The 20424-nt window shown below is 35.0% G+C and overlaps 2 protein-coding genes across 4 annotated transcripts; one reads left to right on the forward strand and one right to left on the reverse strand.

The window, feature by feature from the left end:
* Positions 1-5: 5 nt before the first annotated feature.
* Positions 6-4139, reverse strand: rhbdd2 (rhomboid domain containing 2). Its single transcript, XM_058788888.1, has 4 exons — positions 3771-4139; positions 1723-2127; positions 1444-1594; positions 6-541 (listed from the first exon to the last, which is right to left on the reverse strand). The coding sequence occupies exons 1-4, from the start codon at positions 3949-3951 to the stop codon at positions 133-135; spliced, it is 1146 nt and encodes a 381-aa protein (XP_058644871.1). The 5' UTR covers positions 3952-4139; the 3' UTR covers positions 6-132.
* A 1266-nt stretch (positions 4140-5405) lies between these two features.
* On the forward strand, positions 5406-20131 carry LOC131547712 (adhesion G-protein coupled receptor G2). Of its 3 annotated transcripts, none has more exons than XM_058788320.1 (33): positions 5406-5510; positions 7510-7607; positions 8764-9224; positions 9330-9399; positions 9532-9570; positions 9663-9727; positions 9972-10081; positions 10415-10436; positions 10540-10577; positions 10685-10812; positions 11203-11308; positions 11458-11516; positions 11695-11736; positions 11860-11921; positions 12029-12069; positions 12278-12320; positions 12409-12449; positions 12549-12676; positions 12759-12876; positions 13090-13262; positions 13623-13842; positions 14043-14199; positions 14644-14814; positions 15039-15161; positions 15262-15307; positions 15416-15519; positions 15622-15743; positions 15837-16108; positions 16226-16325; positions 16516-16799; positions 17438-17539; positions 17632-17772; positions 19583-20131. In XM_058788320.1, the coding sequence occupies exons 2-33, from the start codon at positions 7514-7516 to the stop codon at positions 19687-19689; spliced, it is 3789 nt and encodes a 1262-aa protein (XP_058644303.1). In that variant the 5' UTR covers positions 5406-5510; positions 7510-7513; the 3' UTR covers positions 19690-20131. The 3 variants fall into 3 exon arrangements, with proteins under 3 accessions (XP_058644303.1, XP_058644302.1, XP_058644304.1); XM_058788319.1 differs by having other exon boundaries at positions 5412-5663; XM_058788321.1 differs by having other exon boundaries at positions 5412-5663; positions 13090-13184.
* Positions 20132-20424: the final 293 nt, after the last annotated feature.

Genomic DNA, 20424 nt, shown 5'->3' on the forward strand with positions numbered 1-20424 from the left:
ATATGATAGAAGCATTTTTACTCAGTTCAGTTTTTAATTTAAGGTACAAAATGTTCTTTAGCAAAACAGCAACTGTATAAAATGAACAACAAACAAACAAAAAAAAAACCCTGCAGATGAGGCATCAGATCTCTAGGATGATACTGGGGCTCCAGGAGGAGTTGTGGGAAAGGCAGGCACTCCAGACTGTGACTGTGAGATTGGAGGTGTGAATGGCACTCCTGGCTGAGGTAGTTTAGTGAATGGCTGACGTGTCAGGTTGACTGGAGGCCTGAACTGATGCTGAGCGTATGGGGCCATTGGCATCCATGGGCTGCCGGTGTGATGGCTGTGCCCATGATGATGTCCATGGCTGTGTCCATGTCCATGATTGTGACCTACGCCGACTCCAGCGTAAGGTGAAGTAAATGTGTATTTCTGTTGAGGATATAGTGAGACGGGCCAACCATCGAATGTGTTGGGCAGGCTTCCTATAACTTGACCATTGGTGGCATTTACTGGAGCGTAGGCCTGGACAGGGTACGACCCTGGTGGAGCGTCTCTGGAATTACAAATATTACGAATATATGTAAGTTCTTCTCTTATTTTATTATCATTTTCTTGACTGGTATGCCTTTTCCACTGATTTCTCCTTAAGATTATAGAATTGGCTCCTCAATTCATCCCCCTAGAGCGCCAAAGCTGCAACTGCATTAAAATGCCCAGCATTGTGGTTTTAAAATGAGACAAGCTTGCATTTGTTTAATTTTAAATCTTAATGCATTAAGCTTGATTGGGAAGAGAAATATCATTATGATTTCACAAACACTGTGGGTGTTTTAAGATCAGAAAATATACTGAGAAAAATCAAAACATGTCTTGGTTTTAGGAATAGTGCACCCAAAAATGGAAATTCTGTCATTATTTACTCATCCTCATGTCTTTTCAAAACTGTGTGACTTACTTTCTTCTGAGGAACATAAAAGAAGATATTCTGAAGAATGTTGGGAACCAAACAGTTTGTTCCTATTGACTTCCATTGCAAATTTTGACCATACAATTAAAGTCAACGGGAAGCAAAAGTGTTAGGTTACCAACATTCTTCAAAACGTTGTCAAAATATAACAGAGTTTTCATTTTTGGATGGACTTTATGTTTAAAGCTGTTTTTAAAGGCCTGCATAAATAAAATTAATAACCTCCATAAAGAACCTACTGACACAATCTTAAAATAAATGTTTCTTAGATTCTTTTACGTAAACAGGCTGTGGCACACATTCAACAAAGACATAATGCTTAAAAGATACCAAAAATAACCAATAAAAAAAGCTTGAAATGCATCACTTTACTACTGCTAACTGCTCAAAATGAAGAAGATCAAATCTGCACTCTAACAACCTTCTACATACTGCAATATGAATACCATAAAGTAAACACATATATAACTGTGGCACTGATCACTCACGTGAGGTCAAGTGGCTTTTTGCGCTCTTCAGTCGATGCAGGAACGAACTGGACACCAGGTATATGCTTTAGCAAGCGAAAAGGGAACTTCTTCTCCAAAACGGAAGCTCTAGATTCTGACATCTCTAATAATGAAAGCCATCCCATCCCATCTAAAAGTACTCAGTTAAGGAACAGTATAAAAACACACTATACACTGATTCAACTGCATCATAGAATTGCCATATGAAGTAAAATGAAAAAAGTCTTGAGTATTCAATACATTTAAGATTAAGGATACGTAACATTCCTGTAATGATGGCCAGGACATTGCAAAGGAAAAAAGTGTTTGGAAAGAACAGGGTTAGAATTATTAGAATAATCCAGGGGAGAGATGCAGTAGGCACACTGACGCCCATAATATACGCCTTCCGCATAGCAGAATTGATGGTCATCATTCCCAGGACAGACAGGGCTAATGGGACGAGCCCATTTACTGAGCTCCTACTGGACGGGGAGAACAGCAGTGACTCCAGCAGCACATGTAGGAGTCCACAGATGGACGACAGCAGCAGTGACCGGTAGAGGAATCTGACCGTTCCGATTCCTCGCTCCAGCCCGCTACAGGGTAACGCCATCAGGACGCTACTTAGGAACAAAAGCATCATATTCTTGTGGTAGAGGAAATAGGTGAAGAGTTTGTAGACTGTGAAGAGAGAGGACAAAGATGAAGTTAACACAAAAAATGAACAAATATGTGATTTACGGTATATTTATATATTTTAATATATGATAGCATAATATAGCAAACAGAGTGTGCAACCCAATTCAATAAACATTTCAAACTTTGATCTGAAGCAAAAAATATATTTAGAAAAACTGACAAAGGTAAGACTAAATACTTAACATCTACAATCAAAGCATTGTGAATGACATAAAATAAAAATGATGGATAAATAGGAAAATATTAATTTGAAGATGTTGATTATGTATATATAAACAGCATATTTTGAATATATTGCAAAATACTGTATGTATATACACATATTTATGTAGTTTTTAGAGCATAGGGAGGTTGACTTGATTATGCGCTTTATAGACGGTTTCATCGGGCGCACGCGCCTGGCCCTAAATTAACTTCCGGTCTGTGTTTGTTTATAGGTCTGGCTACAAACGCAGTTAAAGTTAAAGTGATGAGTAATGAAGTTGGGCTGTGGGTTTTATTTCCCATACAGTTATTTATTTCTGGCGACCTGCCACGATATCAAAACTGACCGATTTTCGCTGGTGTTTTTATATCACTGTATTTCTGAAGGAAGACTGTCTTTAGAAAATTTTCGATGTCATTTTCATTTCATCTTGCATGTTATATGCTACGATTTATCATTTGGGTAGTTGTTTTGAGAGTTTGATTTATTATTTGATCTTTTTAGACATTTTAATTTTGTTAGGAAAAAACGTCCACAATATGCCTGATAAAGCAGCGTTTGTGAGCGGAGCTTTGCTTTGTGTAGTGTTACCGGGGAAACCTCTCTTTCTCCCGCTTTAAAGCACCTCCTGCTGGCAGTGAATGAATTTGCATTTTCAATAAGTCAGTTATGCAGCAAAAATATTTTGCTTATCAAAACTAATCTACTCAAGAGGGACTCAAGCTGTTGATTAGATTTGGAAGTCTATGGGAAGTTAAGTTAGGGCCACAAAAGCGCGCATGCGCAGTAACGATTGTTTATGTTGTTGCCGTTGAAACCGTCTATAGGAGTGGGCGGGAAATAAAGAGTTCTTTTGGCGGGATTTGGTTGACTGTTGTTTCCAAACAGGTTTCTCAAAAACACACGATCTTCCAGCTAATCCCACCCCCAAATTCACGTCATTGGTCGACGCTGCCCAAGACCCACCTCCAGTTTTTTCTGATTGGCTAACATACGTGAAAGAGGCGGGGTAAATCGTAGGGCTCTTTGTTTAAATAACCAATAAACTTGGAGGCGGGACATTCTCATTCTAGCGCTTTTATTGCTCAAAAATATGTCGGCAATATTGTTGATCCGTTTTCCCAAAGAGAGACCACATGTAAATTTAACTGTAGCGACTAAAGTGAATTCTATCAAAGTTTAGGAGTAACGTATGTTAGCTGGCGCCAGAGGTAATAAACATGGACGACAAACCACAGAACTCTAATTCTGAAGTATTTAAGGCACGTTCTGCCCAACATAATACATTCAAACTAGTTGTGGGTCACAGGCTACACAGGTCTACAGAATGCAATGAGTTCAGCTTATTTTTGTGCATTGTAGAAGGAAAAGGGGAGCTTGAGGGAGTTATTTGTGACTTATAAGTTTTAACAACTCTTACCATGGCCGCTGATAACAGCACTGGACTCCAGACTGAAAAAGTGCTCTGAAATATCTAAGTAATATGGTATGACACTAAAAACACATGACAGCACGATCACAATCACTACCCCACAGGTCAGCTCTATATCCGGTGCAAAATCGGCAAACGTCTTCTTCCACTTTTTCAAAGTGCTATGCATTTTCAGAATGGAGAATGTGCATCATTTACAAGACACTCTAAAAGAGCAATTATTTACGGAGAGCGGATCCCTATCGTGTTTTAGATTTCAATTCCCAGCACTTGAACCGCAACTTCCGCGTTAGAGGAGGTTAATCAAGGGGATACAAATGCGCAGCCTTTGCGCAGTTATGTGCAGACTCAGACGGGTATTATCCACATATGACTTAAAACAGAGCGCCTATAATAACTGTCAGTGAAATTTCGCTAATGTAATATAGGCCTACCTAATATCTTCAGTGGTTGCTTAAAAATAAAATAAGTCGCCCTCTTTTTGTACTGAATCTCACAAAGTGCTTTCAGAATCAGAATGAGAATTATTTCCAAGTAAGCTTCTTAGTAGCTATATGAGATATTCTGTGTGTTCTGCTTATTAGGAAACACCAGATCCAAATTAGGTTAAGTAACGAATCAATATGAATTAAAATAGCATTATTAATTTTCATAAACCTAAACGTTATTTGCATATTCACTAAAATGTTGTATGAATCACTCATACTTACAGTAAATCTGTTTGATGGGAAACAAATTAATGTGATCACTAATGCTTCTTGAAATCAATTGGGCCTGTAATATCCTATTGTTCCTCTAATTTGGACTTCCTGCTACTTAAATCTAATATTGGGGCATTGGCTAATTGTCCTCTTTGTCACAAATTTCATCACTGTAATAAGCGATAAGGGAATGTACCCTCCCCTATGGGTCAGATGAGGATTTGGAGTTGATAGGAAGAACAGAATAACAATAGACAGAGATTACTGACAGATACAGTATTATTGTTACAAAATAAACAGGTTTAAACCTACACAGTTTAAATCTTGCTCTTATGGATACAGGTAAACAGCCGTAAACAAAACAAGGGGAAGGTGAGGTCAGGTGCAAACCCCACCCGCTCTTTGTTCAATAAGAGTCAGGTGTACAAAGTCATGAGTATGATGCAGATATGGGTGGAACAACATAAACTTACGCAAAACCCAAAGCGGTTATTACATTCCATTGAAATAAAAGCTCTGCCTGTTAAAAGCAGCTTGACCTGTTAGTCCATGAATCTGATTTACAAGATACAAATGAAACAGTAGCCACAACAAAATAACTTTGTAAAAAATAAACGTGTTTGAATCTATTGCTTGTTATTTCTCAAAAACATTTATTTTAATTTTACTTAATTTAAAATATCACTTAAAATAATCACTTAAAAAAAAATCTGCAGATGTAGCTCAAAATTGAACCCAATATGCTTGAAATGTGCATAAAATATAAGGGTATATACTGAAAAATAGGATTATTATAATGATTTATTGATTTACAGTTAACAATTAGCTTTGCTAGAGGGGAAGTACACTTCCTGTGCTTTGGAGGCTGGGTGTGTGTTGAAGTTTTAGGTTAAGGTGGGTGGTGCACATAACTCAGTCTTCACTGATACACATCACAAGACAGTGGAACCGGAGCGCCTTTGAAGTTACTAAGAAACTTTTGTCTGTCTTAGATTTTTCTGAAGTCTGGAAGGGCACATTTTTGTAGGTGAGTTCCTGTTATTCTGTGGGAAAGCAGGCTGTGGCTGTCAACAGAGACACATTTTTGTGTGAGAGAAGAATATATCATATACATGGTTTGGTGTGTCGGTAAAGATCATGATGTGAAGTACAGCAGGTTGTCTATGCTAGTGTCTACAAGGTAAGTGGCGTAAAATGAATTAATATTAATTGTGAATGAATAAATACATATTTAATGTTAATTTTCTGATTAAAATGTAGCTATGCACTGAAAACCTTTTGACTGTGCAAATTTTTATTTGTAATGTTTGGTAATGTTTTATGGATTGTTTCATGTTATGTACATACATTTATTTGATATTATTTATTGTTAATTACAGGGGTAGGTAGTACATTTTTGATTCGGTATACATTATAACTAAATTCTTATTTAAATGAATTATATACTGAAACATTACTTTCAATTGTAAGTTATGTAATGAGAAACTAGTTAAACCACTGGTACCTTATCAAATAATCAAAATACTGTCTAATTTAGAATAGCTTATATATGATATTCAATATATGCTACTTATCTGAAAGAAATTAAGACCTTTATCTAGCAAGGACAACTTAAACTGATCAAAAGTGACATTTATGTTACAAATATTCTATTCTGTTTCAAATAAATGCTGTTCTTTAAAACTTTGTATTTATTTATGATTCCTAAAAATGTATCATGTTTTCCACAAAAATATTAAGCAAAACAACTGTTTTCAACTGATAACAATAAAAATGTTGCTTGAGCACCAAACCAGAATATTAGAATGATTTCTGAAGGATCATGTGACACTGAAGACTGGAGTAATGACTGCTGAAAATATACATTTTTAAATATATGAAAATATATAAATGTAATAATATTTCACAATATTACTGTTTTTACTGTATTTTTCAGCAGAAGAAATTTTCAAAAAGTCTTACCAACCCAAACCTTTGATTAACCTTTGGTAGTGTAAGTTTGGTAGTTTTCTTTTAAAAATGATCAATATTAAAAAATTATGAATGAAAAAAATATTTAGCATTAGTTTGTGCTTTTTAGAGTGCGATTTTGAACATTACCGCAAAAAAGACAAAAAATACTGTTACGTTTACATTACATTCATGTATTTGCTAGCACCATGCTCTACAGTTTGAGTTACAAGAGGGCTAATTTAGCTGTTCATTACTATACTTTTTTCTTCTTAATGCCTGATCTACAATAACATTTACTTTTGCTTTAGATTAAAATTTTACATTAGATTAGTTGTATTTGTTAGAATTGCACACCCAACATTGATATTCCATTGAAAGCTCTTGACAAACCAGACCAAGGGTTAAACAAATGTTTGTGAACAGTCTGTAAGTTCAGCCTTATGTATTTATGAAATGTATTAAGTTAGGTATTAAGCTAGCCATATTGAAGAAACTGAATGAAATGTGAATTGAGTTGTACCGGGAAGCGGATGTGTTGAAACTTCATGAACTTAATTGGCTTACCTGTCAAAGTCTTTTGCACGTCATGGTCAGTGTATTGACTTCAAGTGTCAGTCACTACAGGGGGCACAACCTGATATTGCCAAGTGCAACGTGTTCCTGGGTCAACATATTTTGTTGACCCTGGAACAACATTTTAATCCAAAAATATAATCTTAACCATATTCCTACACCTAAACCTAACCTTACCCATGAGTAATCCCTAAAATCTGAGGAACTGATAGATGAATTACACTGATGTACAAGCACCAAACACTGATTATAATCCTAAACTTCACAAAAATTATAAACTGGTTCTTGAAATCTGATTGGTTAATCACAATGTTGTTCCAGGGTCAACAAAGATGTTGACCCAGGAACACGTTGCACTTGGCAATATCAGGTTTGGCCTACAGGGGTGTGACAATCTACAGTTACATTTACATCACTACAGTTCAAATTCACAAAATTAACTTTTGAAGTCATTTTTGTGTCTGTTGCAAAGTGAGTGTATTTTTTTGTGTATCTTATAGAGCAATGGCAACCAAACGATTGAGTAGATGGAGTTTTGGATTCTGGAGCCATCTGGATTCTGTATTTCTCCTGCTCCTGCTCCTGCTGTGCAATCCAGGTGAGGTCTGATGCTTGTATAAGACACACCTGGGATCATTATACAGCTCTAGTTAATTTTAGGGATTGTCCTCCTGTTTGCTCACCTTTTATGCCAAAATACTACCCTACATTTGAGTTTATAGAACAAAGCTATAGATTATGATGAAATATAACGTCTGTTTGCACAATATAGTAACATTACACAATTGCCTGTGTAACTTCTAATGGCGATCAAGAGGTCTTCAAATATCCTGTATCCTGCATTTGGACATATGCAACCCAAAAGATTGCTATTGAAAAGATCTCATTTATCTAATTTTTTGCATTGCTAATTATGTACTCAATTATATGATGAGCTGCATGAACTTCACAAGATGATCATGTGATCCAGAATGATCCAAAGAGCATTTTTTGTTTCAATGGAAGAAATCTGACATTTTGCATAAAATTTGGTCACATTTTCAATGTCACAAGTCAAGTGACCTGGAAATCTTAAATATTTTTTATTCATGTTAACATTTTCATTTTATTTCCAGATTTTGAATCCAAGATTTTGTCCTCTTTTTTTATCGCATTGTCTATTAACACATTTCCCATATACATTGTATGTAGGGCGAGCAGTAATTTGTTTCAGACTATGTGTAATTGTCTGCATGTCTATCCTAGTGTAAAAAGTTATATTTTTCAGTATTCCTGTAATAGGAGCGTATCTGAGTCATGTAAAACATGGGCTCTGATCACTTTGAAACACAATAGCCTAACTGAACCAACCATACAAATACATCTCAGTCAACCTGCTGGACATGTTTTAGTCTGGAACAAAACAAAAGCCAATTTCTACTTATGCTTATGATTCAGCTAAATGGGCAGACAAAAGAAAGAGATAGTTAAAGAGTAGCCCTTCATTACAAAAGCAACAACAGCAGGCTGATGATGCTTACCAGAGAGATTGATATTTGATTCTTTGATAGACAAAATAAATAAGTTTGAAGTTTCCAATAGCTGTTTGTGTATTTATTTATAAATGCCATACATTCTCAGTTCAATTAGATATTCAATATATACAACTAATAATTTGATAGAGATCAAATTATGTTGTGTCTAAATTCTTACAATATGATGCATGTTATGATACATTAGTTGTAATTTAATCTTTTCTGTATTTTTTCCTGCAGTAACATCGAGCACAAATGTCACAACAATTGGGACTTCAGCCATCACACCATCTACGGCACCCCCAAATTCAACAACAGTGACTGGAGGAACCACAGCTATCATTACCACAACACATTTATCTACGACCAAAGTAGACAATAACTCATCAATAGTGCCGTTAACAACAAGCCATGTTACTGAGCAAAATACAACAGCAATGGTGCAAACCACAGCCACAGCTTCTAACATAAGCACAACCATCCCAGCAACAACATTTACGACGGAATTACACAGCACTGATAATCGAACTGTGGAAAGCACACCATACACATCCACTGGAAACACAACTGCTTTTGAAACAACCACAAACTTCACATCCACTGGAAACACAACTGCTTTTGAAACAACCACAAACTTCACATCCACTGGAAACACAACTGCTTTTGAAACAACCACAAACTTCACAACATTTACAGGAACAGTAAGTACTACAAATACAGTATTATTAGCACCAAAGCTCCATTTACATCCTACAGTATGTTGTCAAGCACCATATTAATAGACTCATTACTATTATCATCTTCAGCCCGGACCATCGTCCTCCACCAATATAACTGATACAACACCAACCACTGACCAAACATTAGCAACGACCGGTAAGATATACTGTGTGAACAAAAACTATCTCTGTGTGTACCAAACTAGAGTTTACACTTTTCTGCTTGTTATTTTTTACATTTTTACCCCCTTCTAATATCTAACATTCAGTCATTCTTGTCTACTTACAGCACCCACACCTTGTAATTTTTATCAAAGCTGTGTGAAAGGTAAGTACCACAACTTCAGCAAACATAATGGCCTTTTTTTCTACTAAATGTAAGAAATACAATGCATAACCTACTCTTTTGGTCTTCATTAGCATTTTACTGGATGACTGTTAATGTAACAGTAACACATGAAAATGAAATACAGATCCAGACATGGGTAAGTTCAGGAATGATAATCACTTAGAGGAAGTTCTATATTGAGAAGCTTTATTTTATTTTATTTTAACATAATATTTCATATAAAAACATTTTATACCATAATATTTTTAATAATGAGAGTTAATAGTATATAAAACAATTACAGTGTCCGAAAATATGGAAATGCTTTACAGCTTTCTGTAATTTTTTGAAAAGCAATAATTAAACTCAATCATCTGACATGTATTTTTCATTTTGAGCAGCTTTATGGAAGCAAGCTAAGTGCATGTGCAGTTTTCGTACAAAAGGCTAGGACTGTGGTGGATCTCACTGACGGTGTACCAATTGATGCATTTATGATATCCAGCAAAAGGTACAGCACACTGTGATGACCTTTTCTCATGAATAAATGCATATAAATGTTCTCACTTAAGGCCCTTCAGACATGTCAGTACGATCAAACACATAAATCATATTTATGGGTTATGTAATTTGTTTACTTTCTCTAACTTAAAAAAATATGTATTTTGTCATCGTGCATTAATGGCTGTTGCCTCCTTTATTTAATCGGTGATGTTTTAGGAGCTTTCGGTTGCCATTATTTCCCTGACCTCGTTTCAGACAGAGAGGGTGAATCCACTGTCAGCATGATTTAATGTGCTTTGAAAAGCTAATAAATTAATCTGGTGTTCTTTCTGTTCTGCAGTATAGAGAAATCCAGTCTTGAAGTAAGTACAGAATCAGTTGTCATTGCAAGAAGCACATCTTGGCATTTTACCAGATTTCATATGAGAAGCATACACAATGTTTGCTTTTATTTTCCATCACTAGGACATGGAGGTCACATGTGATCCAAAAAATAGTACAAAGTCAGTGTCAAATGCTGCTTCCATCCATATTAAACATATTCAAACAACAGACAAAATCATTGTACTTCTATAATCTTCTCTTACGTCATCCTGGTGTTTTCTGACAGGAATGCACAGTGCAATATTCTTCTGCAGCTGAGTGCACCTGCCAATGTTTGCTGCATTAGAGACGCTCTGATGGAGATGAATTCAGAAAATGCCAGTGTCCGTATAGTGGGAACAATAGAAAGAGTGGGTTAGTAAAATTCCCCTACTTCTTGTCTTTTAATAAATAATAAAAGAAATAAATAATAATAATAGTAATAGTATCAACAACATCAACAAATAATAATAATTAAAAAAGTTTTTGTTAAGAATGTATTAACATTTTATTTTGTTTTTATATAGAATAAAAGCATTGTGTGTACATTTTTTTCCCATCTTGTTGGTTTTGTTTTAAAATGTTGACATGAACTGCAATTTCCACCAAATACAGTGCGATTTTTTTTAAGTTTACAAATGGAAAAAGTGCTCAGATTTAAAAGGTTTTTCAAAATTGTGCATTAAATACAAATAAATTGTACTGTTTTAAGTTATAATCTTTATAAAAGATATATTTGAGTGAAATGGATATGTTTTTGCACAGGTGTGTGTGCAGATAACATAACACAGATCTCAGATGGACAATATGACAAATGTGATCCGACAGTCAAAGTTGATGCATGTAATACAAAACCACAGAACATCTCATGGTAAGTTTAGACTCAAACTGGAAAAGGATGGTGTATCATACTTATATTATTGCTATTTGAGTGGAGTACAATTTTAATTTGAATAAATACCTTTTTACTGAATGTTCTTTATTTCCTGTCTCTTTTCTTGTCTTTGTTTAATTTTGTAGTGGAAACAGTACAAATGTGATTTTTACACTGGATTCTCAGGATAACTGCACTATAAGTCGTAAGGCTTCTGTTATCCTCTTGAATAAAACTTACATTTTTTATTCAATTAAATTTCATAACTCAGAAATGTGACATACTTTAAAGACCTTTTTGGCTCATACTTCAAAAGATGAACAACTAGACATTTATAATCAATGTGTCATGATTAATTACATTTTCTCTTGTTTTCCCTAAAGCAATGCCAATGTGTTATTGTTCTTCACACTGCAATAGCTCAAGTAAGACAAATTTAGCACATATGTATGTAGTCAAAGCACAAAATAACTGCTTCAAATATAAAAGCAATTGAAGGGTAAATCATGAAGTCAAAGGTTATATTTACACTTCTTTCTTTATTTTAGATTTCTTCTATTACAGTTTTAACATCAATGTGATTACTGTAATGGACAACAATAACAGCCAAGTAAGTAATGTCTAGTATTGTAGGCAAATGTCTGAATGTTCATTTATGAATACTGATTTATCATAGTTATACTGATCCATATTTTGCTGTTTGTTATTTGTCTACAGATTTATGATATGTTGAAATACTCACCATGCACAAACACATCGTAAGTTAGACAATTCCTATTGTATCTTTTTCCTTTCATTTATTTGCCAGAAAATGTAATCCAAAGCAATTCTTTTTACCATTGTGTGTTTCCTGAAAATCTAACCCATGACTTTAGTGTGTCTAGCACAACAGAAACTATGAATATGTCTATTGAATGTAGTAAATACTTGTTTTTAAAACACTCCTCTTTCTCTTCTCCATTTTAGATCTGTTTGTAACATATCACAGTCTTTCATAAGTCACAAGAAGGTAAGATGTCTTGATGTTATGCATGAAAGTAAGAGATGTTTTTCAGTCATACAATGGTTCAGATCTCCTAAACATTTGATTCTGGCAGGACTCACGAGTGATTTGTAGATACACGGAAGGGTTAAATGGGTACGTGAAAGGGAGTCTCATTGCAGCATAATGTTTTGGTAAACTTTATTTTAAACTTTGTTTTGCTGGGCGGTTAATACACTGTTCCTTCCTGTCCAGATCACACCTTTGTAATGTTAAAGTGAAACTAGACACAGCCATGGACTTGTGTGATATTCGCACGGCTCTAGAGGTCATCTTAACACCTCAGAAAGATGTGATCTTTAAAGGTGTTGTGAGCAGAGTTGGTAAGTGTCTTCTGCAAACATAATTATATATCTGATGTATATCTGAATATATCTGCTGATAAGGTTATGTTGCTTTTCATAGCTTTCTGCTATAATACCTCTTTGGATCCTTTACAACAAACTCTCATGTGGGAGCAATCTCTGAGTACAAATTTCAGTTCTGAAGGCTTTTGCATGGAGCCAAACTTTAATGGAAACTGGTTAGTAGAGCTTCCTCAGTGATTATCTTTTGGGTACAATGTGTCATATATATATATATATATATATATATATATATATATATATATATATAAATATAAGCGTATTCATTTAATTTGTGTTTATAAGTAATATACATCCCACATGTGTACAGTAAAATCTAAAATTAATAAACACATTTTTAACAACGCTTTTATTTATTGTTCATTGTACAGCTCAGGGGGTAGTATAGTCATTCTCCTGAATGACAGCTGTAATTCATCTGCAACCACATTCCAAAACAGTACCACAACTCCTCCATCTTTCACAAGTAACTCACTCTCTAACACAACCTTCATTAACACTACAGTCACAATAGAGACAGCTTCTGTGAATGTAACAACCACAGGTAAACACAGTAGGATGTGTGTGCATTTGATGCCACATTCAATGTCAAATTTAACCAAAAATGAATTGATTTATTATACATGAAATATACAACATATATTATATAGATTATAATATACATTGTTTTATATAAACAAATATTTTTTCATGAAGAAAAACACATTTTCTGACATTATTATAATGACAAATAACCAAATATAATGTGCTTTTTTTTTTTTTTTTTTTAAATGTTTTTCTTGTAATACAGTAATGACAAAACTGTTTTGCAAATTTGACCCAGAGTGTTGCATGAGATTCACCTTGTTACTGTCATAAATCGACTGAATTTTTATCTCTTTCTCTCCTTTTTCTCTTGGTATAGTGTCCTCAACCACGTCAGGTACATTAGATGCTGAAGGATTGTTGAAGTTGAGTGCAAATGCCTCGTCTTTAAACGCCACTCAGGTGGAGCAGATTTTATCACAGCTAGAGTCACTCCTCTCTGGGCCCAACGTCAGCCTGGCTCTGGCAAACACCTCCGTCAACATTGTCAACAACCTCCTTGATGTTCCTGTAGCTGTAATGACTCCTTTCTCAAAGAGGTGAGACATACTCGTCTGTGGCCAGGTTTATTACTATTTTGTCTCATTTATTATGACATAATAGTAAAAGAATTGAGTCAAGCCTACTTAGAAAGTAACCTAAAGTGACCTAAAATCAAGCTTTAACTGTACATAAGATTCAGTAAAAAATATTGTCTGATATACTGTATACAGTCAAGCTGTTTGTTTCTGGTTACTAGGGCCATTGGGGTTGTGGACACAGTGGGTCTTAAACTGGTTGTATCAGGGACGAATCAGTCAGTACTTTCACAGTCACTGGCTCTGGCAGTGAAGAAAGTCGATGGGACCAACTTTCAGGAGACGTCCTTCTCCTTAATTGGAACATCTAATGTGCAGGTAACATCTCCATCATTAATTCTCATTCATCTTACAGACTATAGATAATGGAAATGCTGCTGTTTGCTAGCTAATGTAGAATAAGGGAATAAAAATAAAGATACAAATTTGTATTCATATGTAGACTGACCCTATACTGGTTTAATTGATTAAATTAAATTAAGTTAAGTTAAATTAAGTTAAGTTAAATTAAACTAAATTAAGTTAAGTTAAGTTAAATTACATTAATATTTTTAAGCATCTCAGAGTAGCCTTTGCCAGGCTAACTGCTTTCATTATATGGACTTTTGACAATGATCAATTTTATATCACTTTATACTAATCATGGCTGTATACACTACACTACACAAATGAAGTGACGATACCGAACATGTTGATGAGTACAATGTTTGGGTTTTATGGGTCAGAGTAGCTGATTTGGTTCTGCTGTGTTTTGGATTACAGATTCGAAGTAACCCCAGCATGGAGACTGAAGACATCATGGTTCAGGTTCGGTCCACTCCTCTGGGTTCAATCGTCCTCCCAGCATCCCTCACACAGAACCTCACGGCAGAACAGCAGCGGCTCGCATCCAGAGTCCAGTTCAACTTCTTCCAGAAGACCACCTTCTTCCAGGTCTGATACAGAGCAGTGCTTTTGATTCAAATGAGTTAGCTTTGAATTAAGATGACTGCTGCTTATTTGAAGTAGCTGAATGGTGTAGTGAGAACTGATAGGATCTATGACTTATTATAGTTATTATCTGGCTAGCACATCTCAAAACAATATATGCTTGTTTTGCTGTAGTTATTGTGTTAAAATGTGAATCTGTTCACTCTTTATTTTATATTTCTGTGTAGGACAAAAAACTGGGTGAACGTAAACTAAACAGCGGGATTGTGGGTAGCAGTGTGGCTAACCTGAGCATCTCAGGTCTACAGAAGGAAGTGCTGATAACCCTGCGAAACACAGGGCCCATTCCGGTCAATATAAATAACATTAATATCACAACAAACACAAAAAAGATTTGTACTTCAATAAAAGACTGCTTTCTTTTCTTAATCTCTTTTCATTCCTCCACAGGCTAACTATGTAGCTACCTGTGTATTCTGGGACTTTGGATTGAATGGTATAAATCGTCTTTTAATGTTCCCTTCTTTACCGAATAGACTGTTTTTAGGCAAGGGGTGGGGGTGGTTTGAATTGTGTGTTTTAACCATTGGTCTTTGGTTCACAGATGGCTCGGGTGGCTGGAATTCTTCTGGGTGCCGTGTGCTTAATTCTTCTGCTGAAGAAACCCGGTGCGCCTGCAATCACCTTACCAGCTTCGGTATTCTGCTAGTGAGTTACAGCACAAAGAATTTACATCACCTGACACATCCTTGTTTAATGTTATATTCAGATTCTTTGGGGATGTTATTATAATTGTGTTTTGCCTGGCAGGACATTTCCAAGACTGCCATCAATGGACCGCATTCTGACATTCTGACATACATTACGTACATCGGATGTGGCATCTCAGCCATTTTCCTCTCTGCCACCCTGCTCACATATCTGGCCTTTGGGTATGGATCCCTCTGACCAGTGGAGACTCACCATTTACCTTTGTTTTAATTTAATCTGTCTATCTATATAAGACTTTTTTTGTCTCATGACAGTAAACTGCGCAAAGACATTCCGTCGAAGATCCTGATTCAGCTGTGTTTGGCCTTGCTGCTGCTAAACCTGGTGTTCCTATTGGACGCCTGGCTGGCTCTGTACCCAGATGCCGTGGGTCTTTGCATCTCCACTGCTTTTTTCCTGCATTATTTCCTCCTGGCGTCCTTTACCTGGATGGCACTGGAAGCTGTCCACATGTATCTGGCCCTCGTCAAGGTGTTCAACACCTACATCACCCGCTTTATGGTCAAGATAGGACTTGCTGGATGGGGTACGTGACTGATTTGTTACTTGCACAAGTTCATGTTTTGTCTTTTGATGGCTGCTTTTTGAAATAGTTTAGTCTGTCTGAGGGCAGATGATCTCATAATGTTTTGTTTCTTTAAAGGCATTCCTCTCGTGGTAGTCATAATAGTCATAGCTATTAACAAAGACCACTATGGCCTTGTGACGTATGGGAGATATGCAAATGGAGCGACTAATGATTTGTGAGTAACAATTCAGATTTTTCTCAGCACTATATCGATATGAAATATATAATAAATATATTCTATATAAATGATAGAAAATACAAAAACTATTTTTTTTTTTTACTTTTAATGTCAAATTAAACCCTGCTGAATATATTTGATCATTTCTTTTCATGCTTTTATCATACAATTTGTTTTCTCCCCACAGCTGCTGGATAAAAAACGACATTGTCTTCTATGTTGCTGTGGTGGCGTACTTCAGTCTTGTCTTCCTGATAAACCTCATCATGTTTATCGTGGTTATGATCCAGCTGTGTCGCGTTAAGCATCAGAACCCTCACAACGTGCAGAATCGCAGCAGCTGGCAGGAGATGCGCAGTGTTGCTGGACTCACCGTGCTTCTGGGCCTCACCTGGGGCTTCGCTTTCTTCGCCTGGGGTCCTGTTAACCTACCCTTCATGTACCTGTTTGCTATTTTTAACTCTTTACAAGGTGGGTCCCAATTTGCACAGATGTTCTACCATTCTTAAAAAGCTAAATTTACCCTATTTACTTTCTTAAAAACATCTCTGGTATTCATGTGCGCTACTTATCATTGCAAGTTATTATAAAGAAAAGTGAAAAGTGTGGTTTCCTTGGAAAAAAAGATTTGATAAATTCTGTTATTAAGAAATGTCAAAGATAACTGTAAACTCACTGTGGAACTACATTTATTGTTAAACTATAAATGCATTCTCTTATTATTACATTATTTATTCCTGTAATGGCAAAGCTGAATTCTCCAGTCTTCAGTGTCACATGATCTTTCAGAAATCATTCTAATATGCTGAAGATCATTTCTTTTTGGTGCTCAAGTAACATTTAATGTACAGTGTTTACTTTTGAATGGCAGTGTATGAACAAATAAATAAATAATCTCGATCCAGACAAGTGAACAGTAATCATTTTCAACACTGTTCATTTGTCAGGATTGTTGTGTTTAGGTGCTAATTTTATTAGTTTCACATTACGCAACCCACTGTGTCAGAGCTCTTTTGTGGAATCCATAATATTATCAGGGTAACACATGTCAGGGTTTATTTTTAGCGTTCTGATGGAATGCTGATGCTAATGTACCTGTTCCCTCGCAGGATTCTTCATATTTGTGTTCCATTGTGCCATGAAAGAAAACGTCAGACGACAATGGAGGACATACCTGTGTTGTGGCAGCCTGAGGCTGGCAGAAAATTCAGGTAAGAGGTCCTTAGATGCTCATGCAAATGACTGACTTGGTTTTATGTAGCATATTTATTTAATTACTGGCCTTCTCTCTTTTATGTAACAGAATGGAGTCGCACAGCAACTCAAAAGATAAACAAAGCCACCAAAAAAGGAGGGTTTTCATTCCGCTCGGCGAATTCTAACAATTCTAGCTCAACGTTCCTGAACCATGACAGCTTGGCATCTGATGCGCCCTTAGGTGTCAGTGAGTATTACCTGCTAGACAGGCTGTGTTTATGGCAAGCCGTTTTAACTTTTATTCATTCTCAGGATATGACTTCTTGATATCAACAATTCAATTTTCACTAGTTAAAATGTTCATTCTTGATATCAGGAATTAGATTTTCACTAGTAACAATGGCTATTTTTGATATCAGCAATTGCATTTCCACTAGTAACAATGTTAATTCTTGATATCGACAATTACATTTTCACTAGTTAAAATGCTAATTGTTGATATCAAGAATTAAATTGTTGATATCTGTAATTGTATTTTCACTAGTTAAATGTCACCATAGGCTGCCATTCAAAATCAATTGTTGATATCAAGAATTAATTTCTTACTAGTAACAATTTAATTCTTGATATCAGAAATACAATTCTTACTAGTAAAAATGTCTATTCTTGATATCAACAATTAAATTCTTGATATCAACAATTTAATTCTTGATATCAACAATTTAATTGTCACTAGTGACAATGTTCATTTTTGATATCTGAAAATGTATTTCTGATATCAACAATTGGGAGGATATCAACAATTTAATTCTTGATATCAACAATTTAATTCTTGATATCAGAAATGAACATTGTCACTAGTGACAATTAAATTGTTGATATCAAGAACTAAATTGTTGATATCAAGAACTAAATTGTTGATATCAAGAATAGACATTTTTACTAGTAAGAATTGTATTTCTGATATGTGAAATTGGAATTTCAACTAGTAAGAAGTTAATTCTTGATATCAACAATTGATTTTGAATGGCAGCCTATGGTGACATTTAACTAGTGAAAATACAATTGTTGATATCAAAAATTAAATTGTTGATATCTTTAATTTAATTCTTGATATCAACAATTAGCATTTTAACTAGTGAAAATTGAATTGTTGATATCAAGAATTAACATTGTTACTAGTGGAAATGTAATTGCTGATATCAAAAATAGCCATTGTTACTAGTGGAAATCCAATTCCTGATATCAAGAATTAATATTTTAACTAGTGAAAATTGAATTGTTGATATCAAGAATTCATTTCCTGCAAATGAATAAAAGTTAAAACGCCTTGCCTATTGCCATTACCATGATATAAATTCTTGATATCAAGAATAATATTTTTTACTAGTAGAGATTTAATTGCTGATATCAACAATTAGCATTTTAACTAGTGAAAATGTAATTGTCGATATCAAGAATTAACATTGTTACTAGTGGAAATGCAATTGCTGATATCAAAAATAGCCATTGTTACTAGTGGAAATCTAATTCCTGATATCAAGAATGAACATTTTAACTAGTGAAAATTGAATTGTTGATATCAAGAAGTCATATCCTGAGAATGAATAAAAGTTAAAACGGCTTGCCATATGTGTTAATCATCCTTCCATGTGGTTATTACCTGAAATTCCTAGTTGAAACAGCAGGTGATGCTAACTGATCTTTAAACTAGACAGAACAGAACCAATTATTAAAGGAATAGTTTACCCCAAAATGAAAAATTGCTGGCCATCCAAGATGTAGAGTTTTTTCATCAGAACAGATTTGGAGAAATTTAGCATTATATCACTTCCTCACCAATGGATGCTCTGCAGTGAATGGGTGCCGTCAGAATGAGAGTTCAAATAGCTGATAAAAAATCACAATAATCCACAAGTAATTCGCATGACTTTAGCAAATTTTCATTTTTGTAAACATAGTTCAATATTAAATCTGAACGTTAAGCTATTTGAATAATCAGATTAGTTCTATTGTGAAAGACGTGCAAAATTTGAGCTGTTTGTCTGTGATTGCAGGCAACCCGATGAACGACAGGATAATAACTGCAGCAGAAGCGCCCAGCTCAGGTTCTGACATGGTATTGAATGAGATCAACAACCAGTACCGAGGTCAGAGGTCATAATGAATGAACTGATCACAGTCGGTATGAGCGTGTGTGCATGTATGTGTTTCGTATGGTCTAATGAAACACTGTATTTCACTGCTAAGTATTGCGTGTTGTATATACAACAGAAATATTACTTCAAACAAAGCACTTTAATTAATGCAATTAAATAATGAAGCTACCACAGCAATGCAAAACCTCTTAAACCAACAACAACAACAAAAAAATTCTCTGATGGTTTAGGTTGCATCATTTTTCTGTGAGTAGTGAACAAACTGGATAATTGTGTATGAAATGAAATGATGTGCTTAAAATATGGGTAAATGATTTTATATATCTTTTTGAGTCTGGAACATTCAAAATCATGTATGTTGTCACATGTATTTTATTTTTGTATTTTTATAGCTTGTCAAAATAATAAAATGTATAACATAAGAGTATAACAAAAGAAATACAAGTTGTAGAGTGTCTGGTTGATAGTTTTCTTCACAAACACACTTTTTCACAAACACACATGTGCATTCAATCTGCAACATACTGTAATCAAAACAAATGATGGTGAATAGTATTATGAAGGTTCTGAAGTTTTTTTTTTTTTTTTTTGGTGTGTGTTGCTTATTAGGCATACAAAAGCACAATCTCCAATCTGATTGGCTGGATGCTACACCGTTTCCATGAATCAGAGTGCACAGGCTTTTAATCCACCAGGATATAAAAGTTATATTTACAAGGAGCAAGGCTTCTACTGAAACA

This window comes from Onychostoma macrolepis, chromosome 10 (assembly GCF_012432095.1).
Source record: "Onychostoma macrolepis isolate SWU-2019 chromosome 10, ASM1243209v1, whole genome shotgun sequence".
Taxonomy (NCBI): Eukaryota; Metazoa; Chordata; class Actinopteri; order Cypriniformes; family Cyprinidae; genus Onychostoma; species Onychostoma macrolepis.